This window comes from Apodemus sylvaticus, chromosome 3 (assembly GCF_947179515.1).
Source record: "Apodemus sylvaticus chromosome 3, mApoSyl1.1, whole genome shotgun sequence".
In the NCBI taxonomy this organism is placed as follows: domain Eukaryota; kingdom Metazoa; phylum Chordata; class Mammalia; order Rodentia; family Muridae; genus Apodemus; species Apodemus sylvaticus.
In genome coordinates, this window is record NC_067474.1 from 115,749,511 (window position 1) to 115,768,951 (window position 19,441).

Genomic DNA, 19,441 nt, shown 5'->3' on the forward strand with positions numbered 1-19,441 from the left:
TGAAGAAAGGGCAGAGCCTGTATTTCCAGTGTCCTGTCTAACACTCATGTAAGAGACAGCGCATGAGCTCTTTCTTTCCTTGGCATTACTTTTAGGACTAGAGTTGAGTAATAAACTTCATGTGTCATTTGGGTTTGGCCACAAGACAGGAAATTTAAATTTTATAGTAATTGGTAGAACTGTATTTCTAGAGCTAAGATGTGGAATTAGGTTCCCCCCCCCCTTGGAAAAATGAATTCTCTTAAGATCAAGTGAGATGATACAAGAAGCTTTGAGTTCTACTCCACCTGTAGGATTCTGTGGTTAGAGTACACCATTTATTGTTTTATTGGGGTGGTTGAGACAGGCTCTATCTAGTCCTGGAGCTTGCAATGCCGACCAGGCTGGTCTCCAACTCAGAGATCCACTGCCTCCGTCTCCTGAGGGCTGGGATGAAAGGCGTGCACCCCCGCACCCAACAGAGCCCACAGATGATCACACCGTATGAAATACATTGAAAAATAAAGCTTTCTGCATTTTTAATTATAGCAAATATTTTAAGTAAACACGTATTGATTGCATGAAAGATTCCGCCGTGACCTTTCCACGTGTGCATGTGATATGCCCTGATCCCCTCATTCCTTTCACCCACTCACGGAGCACCCCATCTTTTGTTTTTGGTGATAGGCTGCCTCTAAGAATCAGACTTCACTCTTGGGAGAACCACCAAAAGAAATCCGGCTCAGTAAAAATCCGTATTTGAATTTGGCAAGTGTGTTACCCAGTGTGTGCCTATGTAAGTGAAGCCTGCGGGCCAGCCATGAGAGTCCCCTGAAGACGCTCTCTAATGACTCTTGCTTTCAACCTAACTTAATTGGAGGTCGTGATGCCTTGTGACAAAACTAAGCCCTAAATTATGGTCCTTATTATTTAATAATAAGTATCATTTGAAAACAATGAAAATTAAAAGACTTTAAAAACCTTTAAATATTTTTATTAAGGGCAAAATATTTTTTTCAGTTATTAATCACAGTTGAAAATAATGAAGACAATGGATTGTTTGAAGAACTGTAGTCATTTATAGTGTGGGTAGAATCATTACAAACTGGAGATTAAAGTGTCTCAGTGAGCTAGCCAATGCATGGACATATCCTAGATATGACACCAGTCAAGAGAAATGGAATCTACTAAGTCTTCAGTTAGCATGAGTTACTTACTCAAAAATAGTAATGAAAGTGAAAGAACACATTAATGCTATCCACTAGGGGAGAGGCTGGATATGCAGAATGGAATACTGACTTTAAAAAAAAGAAGTCAACATCTCATTTATGAAGTAGTCTCTAAGGCTGAGTTTTAAATGAAAAATGTAAAAGTGAGTGTCACGTGACTACAGTTGTTATTAAAGCTCTGATCTTGCATGCCTTTATGCAAATGCGTAATATAAACTGGGGAAGTTGTAAATGCATAACAGTGAGTAATTTTTAAATCACATTTTTGGCATTTTACAAAGTATCCCCTTGAGTATTAATTTATAACTTTTCTAAAGCTAAGAAAACGTTAAGTATTCTAGTATACCTGGAACATACTGATCTCACCTCAAGATTGACGTTGCCTCAATAGGCGTGCTTAGTTTTCATTTTATATGCTTTCATTGTAGAACAGTGGTTCTCAGCATATGGGTTGTGACCTATTTGGGGGGGGTCACATATCAGGTATTTATACTCTACTTCATAACAGTAGCAAAATTACAGTTATGAAGTAGCAATGAAATAGTTTTGTGGTGGGGTCACCAGAGCCTGCATTGAAGGGTCGCAGCATTAGGAGGGTGAGAAGCCCTGCTGTAGAGAATCCATTGGGTTGGGTGTATAGTTTAGTGGAAGGATGCCTGACTAGCATTCTTGAGGCTCTGGTTTCAGTTCTCAGTACAGAAAGAGAATAGAATATCTGTATTATTTTGTATTTATATTATTTCATATATATATATATATATATATATATATATATATATATAAATTTTAGAGGTTTCTATCATAATTATTTTACCTATATGGCAGGCTTCCATTTTCAGTTGCTGAAATGAATAAAATTTTATATATATATATATATATATATATAGAGAGAGAGAGAGAGAGAGAGAAAATGTATTTGAAACAGGCTGAGTTAATGTGTTTTGTCCAGTTTGTAATTTAATGACTCATGGGATGGTCTTGCTCTCACCATCAGCCACTGCAGGCAAAGGCACGCCACCGAAGACTGGAATTGTGAGCAGCATTCTGGATGCGTTCTCTCAGGGCAGTGAATCCTCCCATGCACTGGAGAAGTGTATTGCCTATTCTCCGTCTTTCGAGGATTACGCCCAGGTAAATGATGTGCAGGTCAGGAGCATGTGGGAAGAAATTGGTCCAGCTCTACACCGAGGCCATCGATCCCATTAGATCATGATAGCTTCAGTTGTGAGAATACACAGAATGATCTCTCTCATCATTTGAAATTTGGGAGTAGGTTCAAGAAATTGTTTTAATTTTTTTTTACACCAGATATTTACCTCTTACGGTTTTACTAGTGGTCCTCAAACAAATTCTATCCTCCCATCTGTTTTTTGGCTGCACATAGCCACATCCATTCATCTATATATTTTCCATAGTGCTGTCATACCCAATGCAATAGACCTACATGGCAATTAAATATTTACTCCCGGACTCTTTCTTGAGAATTCTGCTGAGCTCTGTTTTACATGAGTGCAAATCTTAGAAACCCAAGGGAAAAAACCTCCATTCCTGATCATTGCTTAAGAGATGTAGAAAATGGTTACATTTACTAATTTTAGTGGGGTGTTTGATTTTGGGGGACAGAATCTTACTAGATAAACCAGGCTGACTGGCCTTAAACTCACAATGCCTCGGCCTCTCAAGTGTTGGGTTTGTGTTTGTGTGTGTGTGTGTGTGTGTATCACCCAGCTGTATACCAAAGTCATAGCATAAAAGCGAAGGCAGCCCTCAGGATCTATAGGAGCTTTGTTCCAGGGCTCCATGAATTCTCAGATCTCACCTGTCTGGTGTTGTGTGTGCAGTCTTTCTGGGAAAAATCTCTTCATTCTTTGAACCTCTTGAGATTCCTGGCATGATGGCTGTGCCAGAAAGCAGATGACACGGGTTCTCTTTGAAGTAAAGCTATCCCTTTAAGGGTTTCTAATGATCATGAAGTTATTTGCAGAAAGTCCTGATAAAATCGAGTAGATTTGAAAAAGGTAGCTGCTGTTTGAAAGCATTGGGGAATACGTCACTAAAAACCGAAGGAATTCCCCTGGGTAACAGTCATGTTTCTGGGGCTCTTTGCTTGATTTTATGGAAAATCTGTAGTCCCGATGGCCTGGGGAGTCACAGAGTGAGCCTACGGACTGTGGCGTTGTAAAGGGAAAGGTCCTGGAACAGAGGGAACCCCATGGTCCCCACGAAACTCTGGCCTAACAGAGATGGCTGAGCAGTGAAGCGCTGCCGCGAGAGAGATACCAGAACCACAGCTTGCTAGTCAGGGAAGCCCAGCGGAGCAGAGGACCTGGAGATTGAGCTTTCTCAACCTGTGGGTCAAGCCCTCTTTGGGGGTTCAAATTACCTTTTTGCAGGGGTCCCCTAAGACCATCAGAAAACATAGATGTTTATATTACCATTCATAACAGTAGCAAAATTACACTTATGAATTAGCAACAAAAACAATTTCCATGGTTGGGGTCACCACAACATGAGGAACTCCATTAAAGGGCTGAAGCATTGGGAAGGGCGAAAACCACTGCTCTAGAAAAAATATCCTCATCAGAGGAAGATGATGGAATCTGTACTTTTCTATTTCTCATTCTCGGTGTCCAGTAATTAAAAATTAACTATGAGGGCTGGTGAGATGGCTCAGTGGGTAAGAGCACTGACTGCTCTTCTAAAGGTCCTGCGTTCAAATCCCAGCAACCACATGGTGGCTCCCAACCATCTGTAATGAAATCTGATGTTCTCCTCTGGTGTCTGAAGACAGCTACAGTGTACTCATATGTAATAAATAAATAAATCCTTTAAAAAATTAACTATGAAGTCGGGGCTGAAGTGATGACTCAGAAGTTAAGAACTGGTCATTCATCCACAGGACCTGGGTTTGATTCTCAGAATCCACAGGGCAGTTCACATGACCAGCTATTAACTCCAGTGCCTGAGATCCAACACCCTTTTCTGGCCTCCATGGGCTCCAGGGACACATGTGGTACAGAGACATACATGTAGGCAAAACACTGGTAGACATAAAACATTACCCAAGGGAGATAAAGCCGCAATGCCCAGGAGTTAGTATCAGTAAGCAATGACAATATAAAGACATCATGGACACGTAGGGGATCTCAGAGAGATACACATTTTAAAAGAACTGAATAATTCTAGAACTGACAGAAGTTGTTTGGGTTTTTTCTTCTTTTTTGTTGGTTGGTTGGTTGATTTGTTTAAGACAGGGTTTCTCTGTGTAGCCCTGGCTGTCTTGGAACTCACTCTGTAGACCAGGCTGGCTTCAAACTCAGATCTGCCTGGCTCTGCCTCTTTAGTGCTGGGAGTAAAGGTATGAATCACCGCCTAGCAGTTGTTTCATGACATTAAAGATTATATTAGATGGACACAGCACGGGGCTGGAAAAACAGGAAGAAAAGATTCACCACTAATAGAGCAGCAGGCAGAGGAGAGATTAGAAACATTCACAACAGCAGTTCATACGGCAAGGAGAACTGACGTTTCACAAGTTCAAAAAACTAACTGAGCAATAGCAAATGAGAGGGGTTTGTGGATTCATTTCCCGTCACCACATCATTTTATTTAAATGATCTTCAGTTTTCAACAACAACAAAAATCAATAGACCAAAAAAAAAAAAAAAAATCCGACAAAGCAGGAAATGTAGCCCATTATGGTGATGTGAATAGGAATGGCCCTCACAGGCTCCTAGATTTGAATGCTTTATCATTGGGGAGTGGCAGCACTTGACAGCGGTTAGGAGGTGTGGCCTTTTGGAGTGGGTGTGGCCTTGTTGGAGGAAGTGGTGTGGCTTTGGGTTTTCGATTGTTGAAAAGAGGCCCCATGTGTCTCTTCCTCCTGTCTGCCAAACCAGATGTAGATCTCTCGGCTACTGTTCAACACCATCTCTGCCATGCTTTCTGTCATGATGATAGGGGGCTAAACTTCTGATACTTATAAGCCAACCCCGATTAAATGTTTTCCTTGATAAGAGTTCCGGTGGTCATGATGTCAGCAATAGAACATTGACTAAGACCGTGCACAGGGGAAGCAGGTAATACAAAATGCTCATAAGGTCTCCTGGGTGTTGGACTTAGGAGACAAAGGTATAAAGAATTACAGTAAATCACATGTAAAGACCTTGGGCAGGGTGGGAGCTGGGTCATACCAAGCAGGCTGTCAACAGAGTAAAAACTTCATTAGGGGACAGCAGCAGATGTCAGCAGGGACAAGAGTGACAAGCATGGAATGCAGGTCATGTGAGATGACCCACACTGAGGACCTGGAAGGAAAAAGAGCCACAGTTATATGGGCAAAGTCTTGGTGAACTGCCATAAAAATTAGCATTCCTCAAAAATCTGATATGACTAAGAGTTTTACTTGTAGATGTATGCTCAAGAGAACTTGAACATATCTACATACCAGTTTATACACTAATGTTTACGGTAAATTATCTGTAACAGCCAAAATGGAAAGGCCCAGTTGTTCGCCAGTTAGCAAGCAAATGAACAGCAGAGTATTGTTCAGTGGATGGAAAGCATGCTAAGCGGGGTAAGCCAAAGAGGCCATGTGTATGATTCTGTTTATGTGCAATGTTCAGAATAAGTAAATCTGTAGGAAAAGTCAGATTAATGCCCTGGGAGTGCAGAGGAAGAGTCCCTTTCTATCACTGGCACAGAGTGAGGGGATACTCTGGAATCAGACTGAGAATCTTACAGCTCTGTGCATAGAAACAAATATGGACTCTAGATGTGTTAAGTGTTTAATTTTTAATTATATGCATGTGTGTTTGCGAGCAGGCGTCTGGAAGAGGCTGGAAGGGTGTGCCAGATCTCCTGGAGCTGGAGCTGACCAGTGTGGGGCTAGGAACGGACTTACGTCCTCTGCAAGAGCAGTATGCATGCTTTTAGCTGTTGAGCCATCCTGCCAGCCCCTGAACTGTGATGTTTCAGAAACAAATCTTAACTATACTAAATAGAGGACGTATATATACTTAGTGTTCCTGAAGTTTCGAAGCGTGGACCAGTAACCTCATTAAACTTGTCTTTTCCAATCCAGAGCTACTTAGAAGACAGTTTTAAGTAGGTTCCCTCCCCATTTCCCTGGTTCACTGCTGAGATGCAGCTGATTACTTATTTATTTAATAAATAAATTTATTTAATACCTGAGTATATATTTATTTAATACCTGAGTATAACCTCTAACTACAATCTGACAAAACAATAGACTATTCCTTCCTGCTCCCTTTTATTACAGTAGGAAAAAAAGGCCTTTTCTGTATGGTGCAATCATTAGATTCTGTAATATGAAGGATAATTTAGGAATTCTTTCACAGTTTTCTGTGACCATTAAACTGACTTGGGTTTTTCTTTCCACTCTTTGCTTGGGGCAGCCGCCTGGCTCCCAGGCAGGAGTCCTTTGCACTGCCAAGCTGTAGTCTTGTGTTTCCCTAGTTACAGGGATTTTTCCTACTGGGAAGCTGGCCACCCAACCCAAGGATTCAGCTACAGAATGTGTGATGAGTTGGGGTGGGCGCAAACCCAAAAATGAACAAGAAAGTTCTCTCCTTAGAGAGCCTAATGCTGCCACCTAGTGGGAAAATAGTGCAAAAGAACATCATGTTGTACAACACAGGACCATTAAATGAACTTAAGGTATATAATTTACACAGCTTGTGGCCATTGAGACTTAATGTAACACAATGACTTGGCAGGCGAATTTTTGGGCACATATGAGTCTTATACTGTGTCATACAGTCCCACAAGTAGGAACAGCCAATGCAGAGATGCATGAGGCAAACTTACCATGTTAAAGGAACAAAGAAAGGGTAGAGTGGCCAGCAGGAAAGGCCAGGCTGGAGCAAGCTGGGAATGAAGTATCCGTGGGTGGGGACAGGGCAGACAGGTTAGGCCCTTGTTAGGCCTTTGTGTGTACTTAGGAGTTTGTTCTAAGTTGTGTCTGAAGAACATAGCAAGGCCAGTGAGGAAGCGGCTGCAGGGCAGAGAGAGAAGATGCTGAGAGGACCTTGGCTGACTGGAGCTGGGGTGGGGGAGGGGAGTTGGGAAAACAGTCTGTTGAGGGCAGGAGGGTACCTTGAATGGCCTAAGGTCTAGGACTTGGAAAAAATGGAATTGTCACTGTCTTCGATGGGTAGGAACATGGGTGGAATGGGTTTTGGGGACTTGGGGGGAGATTTAGTTTCTGGCTGATCCAGGATAATGTTCACCGTGGATTGGACATCACTCAATTCTGGATGTCCTGGAGAATGTGGTTACAAATTAGATGGTTGGTTGAGATTCCCCAAGGAATGAGGGTCAGGAGTCCAGCAGTCATCGCTAGCTCTCTGGATTTCTCATCTTCTTGGTCAGATAGCGGACTGACTTAGAGTGAAGGTGCTGGGCCCCCCTTTGGGAGGTGGAGGGGAGTGGAAACCTTGTGACGTCCTAACTACAGCACCTGGGAAGCCTCAGCCTTACATTGTGGTTCCAAATATCAGAAACCTGGAAAGAATCATGATAGGCAGTTTTACCTCATCCTGAGGAGAGCCTTGCTGAAGATGAACGTTTTCCGGAAAGTGTCCATCCTGGTGGGGTGATGGCTCTTTGGTGAGGCCTAGTGAAGTCTTGTGGGGCAACTTGAGTGTACACATCCCAGTGCAACTTCGTATGTGTGTGTGTGTGTGTTTGTGTTCCTTGGATATGGACATAGCAGATGGTGAGCTCACTAGTGTGGTTGCTGGGACCCGAACCTGGTCCTCTGCAAGAGCAGCAAGTGTTTTCTTACCCATGGAGCTATCTTTCCAGCCCACAATCTTTAAATTGTTTTGTTGAGATCTCCCCCCCCCACCTCTGCCTCCTGAAAGCTGGGTACATCCTTACAATGCTAGGACTGAAGGTATCTGCCACCACACTCTGCTAGTAGCAGGATGCATTCTAAATTCCCTGCTATCCTGGGACAGTATTTTGAGCTTTAAACGAGCTAACCTGTGGAAAGTACCTGGGTGCGCTGCAACTTCAGGGTGAGCTACTGGCTCTCAGACCTGCAGCTAGGTAGCATCGCAGGGCCAGAGTGAGGTCTGTTTCAAGTGCATTTATAGTTTTTTTTAAATGCTTAGTTTATGTGCAGGGCTGGAAGGGCACACGCCTTGGCCTGCTTGAGGAGGTCCTGTGTGGTCCGCAGAGGTAGAACCCAGGCTGTAACTCTAGATGCCAAGTGCCTTTTCCCACTGACTCCTCTCCAGTGTGAGGAAAGCACTCAGATACGGGAGAGCCAAGTACACATCTCGTCCAGGGTGTAGCTGAGGGCCCAAGACCTCACGGCTGAGTGTGTGAAGGAATAGAAACCTGAATGGCTTGACAGATGCCAGGAAGTTGCTCCGAATGCCTTTTTCCTTTTTGTGGTTATTTTTTTATTTTTCTTATTCATTTTTAGTTACAAGTTTGTTTTTCTCACAATACAGTGCTTGCTTCAAAAACCCCAACTACCATTGTTCCCCAGTCAGCAGTCCTTACAGAGCTAGCCATCTTTGATGTCCTGCATCAGGATTTTCCTTCCCCCACTGCTGTGTGACCACGGTGGCGCTTCTCCTTTCCCATTCTCACGGATGCTCTTCTGTCACATTCAGGCTCGCACATCTCTGTTGGCTTTCACGTCTGCCATCTCTGTTGGTTGTCTCTGGATGGTGTAGAACCATTTGAATGGAAAGTATCCAGTGTCTACCTGGCTTGGGAGAATAGAGATTCTAGAACAGTTCAGGTTCTTGCTTTAAGAAACGGGTGAAACATGGATTCCCATGCAGCATGGAGAGAGGGAGGTATAGGGGAGTTCTGCCCACCGTGAGGTGTTTGCATTTTACTCCTTGCAGTAGTTTGAATATGCTTCGCCCACAGAGTAGCACTCTGGAGGTGTGGCCTTGTTGGAGTAGATGTGGCCTTGTTGGAGGAAGGGTGTCCCTGTGGGGGTGGGCTTTGACACCCTCCTAGCCATGTGGGAGACAGTCGTCTTCTGTCTGCCTTGGATGAAGATGTAGAACTCCCAGCATGTCTGCCTGGAGGCTGCCATGCTCCTGCCTTGATAAATCGGCCCCAACTAAATATTGTTCTTTATAAGAGTCGCCTTGGTCATGGTGTCTGTCCACAGATGTAAACCCCTAAGACATCCTTTATGTTTAGGAAAATCTTACTTACTCTCATTTATAGAATAACAGCTGGTTAGCTGTTTTAGTGGCCAAGGTGGAGTAACTGGTATCTTTTAAATGAAGGTGCTGGGAGATGCTGGGCTCAGCAGTGGGAGTCAGCCAGGGAAAAGCTGCATACTTTGTAAAGGCCAGACTAGTTTCATCTGTGTTCCTCCCTGTCCCCACCTCCATGATTTCCAAGCAAATGCTAATCAGTTGTTCATCTTTATGAATAACCCCTTAGGGCAGTGGTTCTTACCCTTCTATTTGTTTTTTGTTTTGTTTTGTTTTGTTTTGTTTTTTGGTATTTTTGAGACAGGGTTTCTCCGTGTAGTCCTGGCTGTCCTGGAACCCAAGCTGGTTTCGAACTCAGACTGTACCTCCTAGTGCTGGGATTAAAGGTGTGCACCACCAATACCTTGCGGTTCTCACCCTTAATGCTGTGACTCTTTAATACAGTTCCTCATGGTCTGGTGACCTGTAACCATACAATTTTGTTGCTACTTCCTAACTATGATTTTGCTACTGATTTGAACTGTAATATAAATTTATCTGATATGCAGGATATTTGACCCAGGCTGAGAACCACTGCCTTAGCCCAAGGTTGTAGAAGTGAGTACTAGTTGAGGGAAGGAACTTAGGTTTTCAGTAGTCTGTTATTCTGCCTTTTTTTATTTTTCTCAGACTGAAACCCAATGCAATGACTGTGTCTCTGAGCAACCCATGAGCTCTCACATTTCTTCTTGACAGGAAGAGGGAGGGACAAAGATTGACCCTATGATGCAGCCTTTTTAAGGTTTAAAAGTGACAGTTGTGGACTCAAAAACACAGTATGTGAGAACCCTCCAGTGTTAGAAAGCTGACTGTCTCCCTGTCAGCTGTTCTCACATTGTGTATCTGAGCTGTATAAGGCCTCAGCAAGCACCTCACACTCATTTGTAGGGAAAGGTCACAGACTATGCTATATGATATCATTGTACTAATTAATGTGGCCTGTTATAGGAGTATTAGGCTGCTTCCAGACCAGAGGCTCAGGAAGGGAGCCTGGAAATCTGGTTATTTGGGGCCCCAAAGTTTTGAGATTCCATTACTCTTGATAGTGATATCATTTTCCCTGACTCCACCCGACAAGCTCTTGCATCCAGTTACTAGGCAGAGTAAACATGATTCCCCGCTTGTTAGCCTGCTCGGCCATCAGAAACGGATGCTTGGTATTGCTTTTCTGACTCAGGTGTGACCAGGATCAGTTTCCTCCTCCCACATCCCAGAACGGAGGAGAGGGCTCAGAGTCCAGCTTGTAGTGTGTAAAGGTTCTAGATGGGACTGACTGTGGTGCTGGGATGGAGCACAGGGCCTCCTGCATTCCAGAAGGCTGCTCTTCAATTGAACCATACCAGGCTCTCCACAGGTAACTTCTATAGATTTGAAAGTCTAATTCCTGTGACAACGGTGGTGGTTTCCCATTTCTTCTGTTTTGGTATTCCGTGATTCTGTTCACACCACCTCAGGACTGCATGCTTCTCTCACGGACACCTTTACCGACTTTCTCACAGGTTGCCTCCTTGAGGAATGAGAAGCGAGGCTCCTCCTATCTCATCTCTGCCCCGGAAGGAGGCCCGGCAGAGCTTGCAGGCCAGCACCCTCAGGACCCGGGAGTGAGCTACACAGAAACCTACTTGAAGAAGAAGCGTGTGTACTGAGCCCAGTGTCTCCTGCCCACCTGCTGCAGTCTGCCGCAGCGCCTGCTGCTGCCCATCACTGCCTTAACTTCATCCACACTAGCCATATCCTTTCAATACGGGTGTCCGACTTCCCAGAAGGAACTGTCCTGCAGCAGGCAGATCAGCCAAATACCCAACTAGCAATAAGAACATCATCGGTCGAGGGCATTTTCCACTAGCATTAGATGTGTCTTAATCCATGTGATAAGGACTCTGCTCACTGGAGAATCAGCATTCCAATAGTCCTTGTTTCGGGCCTGGGAACAATTCTGACATCATATATAAAGTCTAAAGCAATAAATGGGAAACTGTCTTGTTTCCTTAGCCTTAGAATGAATCTCTTATAAGCCAATGTGCATTTACCTTACTCTCCCCTGAGAAGTCTCATCTGTAGTCTTTCCTCAAGCTGCAAGGGTGGCGGTACCACCCGATGGTGACAACAGACGCTCACCATGCAGACTCCATTAGCTCCACAGGGCCACACAATACCAACCCAGTGGCAGAGCGGAAGTGATGCGACTTCAGATGCTTCATTTCTGAAGTATCATTTACCATATATACCTTTTGTGGAAAACAAAGCATTTCAGGAAAAGTAACTTTTGTGCATAATACAAGGGTTAGCAAAGTATACACGAGGGCCACATGAAGTCCACCACCTAGCTTCGTGCTGCTGTGCCAGTCAGGACATTTCTAAATGCCTGGGGGCAGGGGAGGACTTACAACATGAAACTACAACTTGAGTGTCCCCAACATGATGTGTGGACCACAGTGAGGCTTGCTCATTTCCATATTATGTAGTTACTTTTGTGTCACAATGGGAACTGAGTAGCCCCGAGAGAACCACAGAGCCTGCAAGCGCCGGGACGATTACTCTCTGGTCCTTTGTGAGATTTGTTGTCTCCCTGTTCCTTTTATCTTACATGAGACATGCGCATGGCAAGGAGCCAGGTTTCTCTGCTGTTTCATAGCATAGAGTGGTGAAGGTCTCCCTAGACAAGGCCGAGCCCTGACAGAGCAGTGCCCGCAGCCATTCCTGAGGGAACTGTGGCTAGCGTGGGGCAGTGCTGAGCTAACAGGCTCTACCTCACTCTGCTTTATGACTGATAGTTGTCGAGCTGAAAGGTAGTGGCCGTTTAATCCAATTCACTTTTGGAAGAACGTTCGTCTTTATTAATCTGACTTTTGACCTCACCATTGGCCGAAGATCTTGGCATTAAGTAAGCAACATTTTCCAACTAGAAATTTCTATTTGATTATTGTTAAGAGACTGTAACTGACGAAATGTGGGATCTCAATGATCCTAGTTTTTAGGATCAGATCATTAAAATACCTTATTTGGAGGACTTATCATTTTTGACTGATATAGCTCTCCAGCATTAGTTATAAAGTCTAAAACTGGTACATATACGCTTTATAATGAATTTTACCTGGTCTAATTTATTGCACATACCAGCTTTCGTTGAAAACTGACAGCTAAAAAATTAAACTAAGGCAATCCTAGGCACACCTCCTCTAAGGGCCGCCGGGGATGAGGCCTAGCGGTGACTCTGGTGCCCTTCCCCTGTACCTCCCTGCCTCTTGCTGCAGCTTCAGCCTCTGCAGGACTTAGTCACAGACAGAACAATGGGAGGCCAGTGACTGCTACCTGGGAGCTGCAGAGTGAGGGGGAGACAGTGGAGAGAACTTAGAGACACTCTGATTTACACGTGGGTCCTCCACCGTGCCAGCCTGTGACCATTATTACCTGACAGAAGCGCAGATCAAGTGATGTTAGTACAAGGTCATTACAACCAACCCCTAAAGTCTATGCTGTTTTTTTTTTTTTTTGTCTCAAACCATTCAGCTAATGGTTTGAAATGTTTTCAAGCTTAATATTAAAAGGCATATGCACGTGAAGTCTTTAGTATGTTTATTGTATAAAGAGTAAACAAAGTGCATACAGAGCGGGCCACAGGTTTGACGTAAACAGGGACGACGGTGCTGTACAACAACTAAACAAGTTAACCAGCAACTGGACTGTTGCTACTAAACTCATCTTGAATTCTTTGGGGGTAGGGCTCAAAAGGTGAAAAAATATCAACAAGTATTAAACAGCATTAGTAACTTTGCCAGACTCTTGGTCATCAATAACTTTGTGGTTCACGTTGAATCATAAACGGAACGTTGTTGATTACCTAGCTACCTCCAAGACCACCGAGAACAACCTAGTGAATTCTCAACTTCAGTGGCCAAGCTGGGTCTTCCTTTTTGTAGTTTTGCAGTATAGGGTGAGGTCTCCTGTTTGCAATACTATTGGCAGCTTGCCCCCGGGGATTGTTAGGCAGGTGTGACAGCATCCAGGTCAGAGGAGTCTTTCTGATGGAAAGCAGGCTGTGCAGGAAAATGCAGGCGCACAGGTCTAGTTCTCAAGAAGTAACATGCAGCGTGTATATGCCAGGCTCCCTCCTGCAGCACAAGTCTGTCCCACAGTGGGTACCAGTGCTTAGCCAGGAGAACAGCAGCTGCGCCACTGCACCAACAGCTTAGAACTGCAATCCTACTAGGCAGCAGGAAGAGACTTTTCTTTTTAATAGAAACAATAGTATAGTAAGTGGTATCTACTTGCTTGTACTATCACTGACTAGACACTGAGATTTCAGGGCAAGGGAGAGTTTCAGCCAAGCCCATAAGTTTTTATCTAAGATCAATTTGCCAGCAGCACAGCGCCAGACATCCTTTGCTACGCAGCTGATCATTCGATTGTTGTTGCAAAAGGAGTGCTTAGGCACATTCTAGTATTTTTTTTGTCATTATTCATCACTAAATTTAAGATGTTACAACTTTAATACAGAGAAAGTCTCACACACTGAGTGTGACATATGCATGTATATATAACTCGAGTATTTGTTGAGCAACTTTAGAGGCACAATACAAACTTTCTCACTTAAAAAACGTTTTTAAATGGCTTGGGAGAGAAGGACTTGATAAATGGGGATTTAAATGTTGTTCATGCTTCTTATTTTAAAAGTGCTTCAAATCCTTCAATAAGGTTCTGAAACGTTGTCCGATTAGATGGTTGGAATTCCCAGCATTTTCTCATAAGCTGATAAACCTATGAAAAATAAAAGCAAGAACAGTATGAATAACATCAGATTTGTGAGATTCTAAAAAGTAATGAGAGGCTGGAAAGTTGGCTCAGTGGATGAAGCACTTGCTCCGCAAGTGTAATAGTCATCCAGAGCCACGACACACGGTAAAGGCAGCAGCTGTAAGACAAACTGGCCAGCCGTGCAGAGTCAGGAGGGCTAACTTCAGGGAGAACCTGCCTCAGTAAATAAAAGCAAGGAGATACACTGCATCAATCTCTGGCCTCCACAAGCATCCACATATTAAAAAACACAACATTATCAAGAATGAGTTGGAAACTGTCTTTCCTTAATAGGACCAAAGAACTGAGTATTTGAATAACTTAAAATACAGAAAATACCATTTATGAACTATTAACACCTGTTTAACTCACAGGTTAACTGACTTTCAACCGAATCTAGGTCACTATTCTTCTGACCCAGTGAGAGGAGCAGGAAATTACCAGTTTGCTTACTCCCTTCACCTCCACGGCACCTCCCTCTGACCAGACAGTCCTGAACATCTAAAGAGCCTAGTGCAGAAAGGCTTGATCTAGTTTAGAGTCTAGAAAACTGAAAATGCTAGTGAGTGGGATAAATTTATCCAGGCCTCCTGGTCACATGTGCCCTTCTGGGAAGGCAGACATGCATGGCATGGAGGCCACAGCTCCCTGGGAGGAGCCGTGCTTGAGCATCAGTATTAACCCCACAGGGGGATTTCTCCCATGTCTTATCCAAGTGGATGCTGTAAACTGAACACAGGACCTCTGAAAGAGTATCAAGTACTTTAACCAAAGGCCAACTCTAGCCAGTGTCAGGGTCTTCTATTCCTTCCCTCCCCTGCTGGGTGAGTCAAGCTGTAAAGACAGTCAAAAGGAAGTTCCCTCTCATGAAGGGGACAGAGCTACCTCATCAGGACAGTTGGGTGGACACGGCAGGCGCTTTCCTTCTTTCAGAGTATTCACAAGCCGCGTTACTGTCATCTGGCCATGAGTTGGGCCTATCATTTTCAGGAACAACTATGTAAAATAAAACCAAACAAAATTAAGGCGAAGCTTCCAGAAATAAGTAGAAATTAAAGCAACAAAGCCTTTCTCTTCCATAACTTCAAATGAAAAAAATCTAAAACCGTTACTTAGGCTTTCAAGGATTGGTCCATAAAAGCAGCATGTGAGGGGACCAGCCACAGCTGCCAGCGATATGAAAACAGCCCCACCCGGTGCTCAAAGCCCACCATTCTCTCTCGAGATGGCCCTCACCCTAAAAACCTGGGTTGTCTCACTGAGTTCTGCACCTGTGAAGGCAAGCTTTGCCAGAGCGTGCCAAATAGCATGCTGTAGCCCTCTCGGTGAGGCCCCGGTTACGAGGTAGCACTTACTGCCATAGGACTGAAGTCTGAGTCACAGTAAGTGAGCAGCTCGTGCAGGGTCACTCCAAAAGACCAGACGTCAGAGGCGATATAGAATTTACACTGGATTAAACATTCCGGAGCGTACCTGAAAGGGAAGCAGCGAGTGAGCCTTTGTTTCCTCCAAAAAAATGAGAGTACCTCAGGAAAGCACTCTCTGATCTTCAGAATGTAAGTCACGTGTGCATCTGAGGGAATCCACATGTCAGCCTGTTCATGCTGCCACACTGCGTAGCTAACATAGGAAGCAGCAGCCCAGAGGCTCAGAGCAGCATGTTACTTGCCCTTAAATGAGAGATTTGTGTTCCTCGTGTTCCAGGGGACATTCTTTTAGAGAGGGAATAGTCCCCTGAAGACTAGCCCCCAGTTAAATCCCTGTAACCTAAGAGTCAGCATCCTCTCTGGTGTCACTATTTTGGTGAGTAATGCACAAATGTCCCTACCAGGTGTCAAGGCATCCCAGGATTGGCTTCCTGAACACTCCTCTGATAAATCCACTTCCTATTGTCCCAACCTGTCCTACTGGGCTACTGAAGCAGCTGACCCAGATTCCCTTGTTCCTCTCCATGGTGACCTTCAGTACAGACTCTGTATCCTTCAACTCTGGTCAAGTCCTGGCTCTCAAACTCAGGTTCCTTGGCTGACTCAGCCACACACTCTAACTGCCCAATGACACGCTGGGTTTCAGTTCCCCTCTTATCTCTGTCAGCAGAACAGCACTGATCCAGCTACTCCCCCTTCCTTTCAGCTTTTACCCAGTCACACACAGCCTTTCAAAACCCGTGCTTGAAGCCTGTGCCACTGTCCCACTCAGTTGGCTGCCTCAGCCATAATTCAGCATTCACTGGCATAATCAAGGGCCTCAAAAACACTTCGTTTTTAAATGAGGAAGGAAGAATGTGTATAGGCTTTGCAGGTGGAGAGGGCTATATGTCTGCATGAGAGGCATCAGGGTAAACAGGCAGTTTTCCTCAGAAAAGTATTTCAGGCTGAGGGATGGTGGTGGTCAGCGTGTGGCTAACTAGGCTAGCTAGTGGTTCCTAAAACCTAGCCAAGTATCCCTCTTGCAGGATCTCCACAACTATGGCCAATGTGTACCTGTGGCCCTGTGATCCCTCCAGGCCTTCTACACAGATGAATTAAAGAGCCAGCCTCTTCCACCTGCTCACAGCTATGAGAACTGTGGTGGGTGCTGCCTGCACGTGAAGCTACAGAGGCTGAAATGATGATAGCCAGACCTCTCCCACTCTTAAAAAGCCGGTGCTAAACCTCAGCTGTCAGCAGAGCAGCTGATAAGCACCCAAGCACAACTTCAAGAGCCTTCAAGACAATGCTAAGCCACAAAGCACTGCTAAGATGTTTTACATACCAAAACACTGGGCTGTCTCGGTCATCCTTGACTGTGTAGTACTCCTTATCGGTTTCAATCGCTTTGGTTAAACCGAAGTCTCCGATCTTCACTTGGTGTTCACTCTCAACGAGGACATTTCTTGCTGCTAAGTCCCGGTGAACATATTGCCGAGAACCCAAATAGTCCATTCCCTAAGAGGAAAGTGTGGCTCAGGCTCATTGCAAAGGGAGGTGTACTGTTGATAACCCAAACAGTCCGTCCCCTAAGAGAGCAGTGGGTCCGACCTACTGAAAAAGTCACTTCAGGTTGTTTATCTTCCACAGCACAATTAGGGAAAAAAGTCATTTCATTTCCATATCACTAACAGTTTTTGTTATAAGGTTAAACAAAACAAAACAAAAGACCATGTAAAGCTGTTGGCCCTAACAAGTCCACTCACTAGCAGAGTGGAGGCTCACATTTCAATGCAAATGGTGCAGAATTAAAAACACAGTTCACTTATTTCAGTCTCCCACTGAGGTCTAATTACTAACCATTTCCCCAGTACAGAATGCCTGCTTTTTAAAAAGTAGGCTGTCTTTTTCTGTTTGTGTGTTCTTACCTTACAAATCTGGATGGCATATTTTAGCTGCTGTTTGAGGTTAATTTTGTTCTTATTCTTTGGCAGATATTCCTTTAGGCTTCCCGAAGGCAGAAACTCCATGATGAGCTTGATACCATTCCCTCCTATTTAGGAGAAAGCGGCATCAGATGAGGCAGCAAAGAGGACTGTGCAAGGGGTCTGCAAAAGGGCCTGGGGTGGGGAGCCAGCCCCTGGAGCATGGGGAGGAGCCTACCCACAGGCCCAGACACTTCAGCAGTAATCAGGAGTCATAACCCCAGGTCCTGCCTCATCAGGGCAATGCAGACCTAGTGCTTTGTGCATTGCTAGACAAGCGATCAATTTTAAAATCATAACCCATGCTCTTTTACTACCAGTTTTAAAGCACATGCATGAATAGTAGGCTGCCTTGCAGATAAGGTACAGAATTAGCAAATACTACTATTAAGTATTGTTTGCTACCTTAGCTTCAATAAGGACAAAGCAGAATGCCCAGTTAGTACTAGATGAGAATAGGAAAGGGGGTAAGTACTTTTAACTTCCTGACTGCATCAGTGTGGCTATCTGGGTCAGTCCCCAGCATTATGCATGGATCCGAAAGACAAAGTTCACATCCTGTGGCTGGGAGAGAGTCTAGGCAGCCTCCCATAAGGCCTGCAGTTGCTAAGGGCCTTGTTGGTGTAAAACCTGAAAGCCTAACAGCTCAGAGGAGCTGGTATACATGAAGCTGGGTGCCAGCAAATGGCTCCCAGAGAGCCACTGGGCCTTTGTCCCACAGCCCAGCATGCACTACATACCGTCTTCCATGCAGATTCCTTTGTACTTCACAATGTTCTCATGGTAGAGGTTCCGTAAGATCTCTATCTCCTTCTTTAGATCAGCTATGTGGTTACCGCCACTCTCAGGCTTCAGAGACTTGACAGCTACCTGTTCCCCTGTGTTGTCTCCCTCAGGATCATATCTGCAGAGCTCAACCTTCCCAAAGTGACCCTGGAAGGAAGATGTACATGCTATCAGAGAGGCCCAGACAAGCTAGATGAGGAAATGCCTTGTTCTCACACGGTGTTTCTCAAAACCATAAGCATCACCTCAGTCTGACCTTAATAAATGCAACTTCTCTCCTGACTCTCCTGTCAGCTCAGCTCATCCGCACTTGACTCACTGACCTCTGCTACTGAGCGAAGACTAAGAAAGCAGCCGCTGACTAAGGGACCACTTTATCAATCCCAGTTTCTAAGACAGTGTACGCTGCAAACAATGAGGCTATCTCTGGATTCAAAGGACAACTGAGGCATTCTTTCATGTCGCAGGTGCATGCCATAGGACAGGGCTAACGGGGCTGAAAAGAGCATTTGCACAGGGGATCTTCAAATCCCAAATATGCCACTTAGCAGTGTGAAGATGACAGACGAGTATGAAAATGTCCAGTGTAGATGTGCTGCTAACCCAGTACAATCATGTTAAATGAACTACTAAGGGTCTTTCTCTATGAAAATACCAACCCAGGAACTGCCGTGGTCACACTAGCTGTTACTAAAAGGAAAATCCATGATTCCTTCTTGGCACTCTCCTTATTTAAGGAATCCCAGTATAATCTCCGAAGAGTCAGAGTTAGAGATGCTCCTGTTAGACTACATCTGTACTTGGCCTTCCTCTACACACAGAGAAAAGTCAAGGTTCTTGAGGAGGCTGTCCCAGGTCCTGGGTATTTATATAGTCATTCATGTGTAAGTGCACATAACTTGGCATGGTCAGGTGTCCCCCAACAAAGTATGTTAAAGTGCTTCTCTTAAAACTTCTGATGAAGGACAAAGGGAAATATGGTAGCTTTCCATGAAGAAAAACAA

At 44.5% G+C, this 19,441-nt stretch overlaps 2 protein-coding genes across 3 annotated transcripts in view; one reads left to right on the forward strand and one right to left on the reverse strand.

The window, feature by feature from the left end:
• The window catches only part of Raver2 (ribonucleoprotein, PTB binding 2), an 80,817-nt gene extending 67,791 nt beyond the window's left edge, over positions 1-13,026 (forward strand). The window contains exons 10-12 of one of the 2 annotated variants that reach the window (XM_052176844.1): positions 667-775; positions 2,203-2,339; positions 6,033-6,318. In XM_052176844.1, coding sequence (XP_052032804.1) covers positions 667-775; positions 2,203-2,339; positions 6,033-6,143 — 357 coding nt within the window. In that variant the 3' untranslated portion in view covers positions 6,144-6,318. Of the gene's footprint in view, positions 1-666; positions 776-2,202; positions 2,340-6,032; positions 6,319-10,962 lie in introns of those variants that run through there. The other variant, XM_052176843.1, reaches the window with a different exon arrangement.
• The window catches only part of Jak1 (Janus kinase 1), a 44,084-nt gene continuing 37,665 nt past the window's right edge, over positions 13,023-19,441 (reverse strand). Inside the window, exons 19-24 of the mRNA XM_052176842.1 lie at positions 18,392-18,584; positions 17,595-17,719; positions 17,012-17,184; positions 15,613-15,730; positions 15,143-15,253; positions 13,023-14,221 (exon numbers count right to left, since the gene is read on the reverse strand). Of these exons, the coding sequence (XP_052032802.1) occupies positions 14,126-14,221; positions 15,143-15,253; positions 15,613-15,730; positions 17,012-17,184; positions 17,595-17,719; positions 18,392-18,584 (816 nt within the window). The 3' untranslated portion in view covers positions 13,023-14,125. The remainder of the gene's footprint in view (positions 14,222-15,142; positions 15,254-15,612; positions 15,731-17,011; positions 17,185-17,594; positions 17,720-18,391; positions 18,585-19,441) is intronic.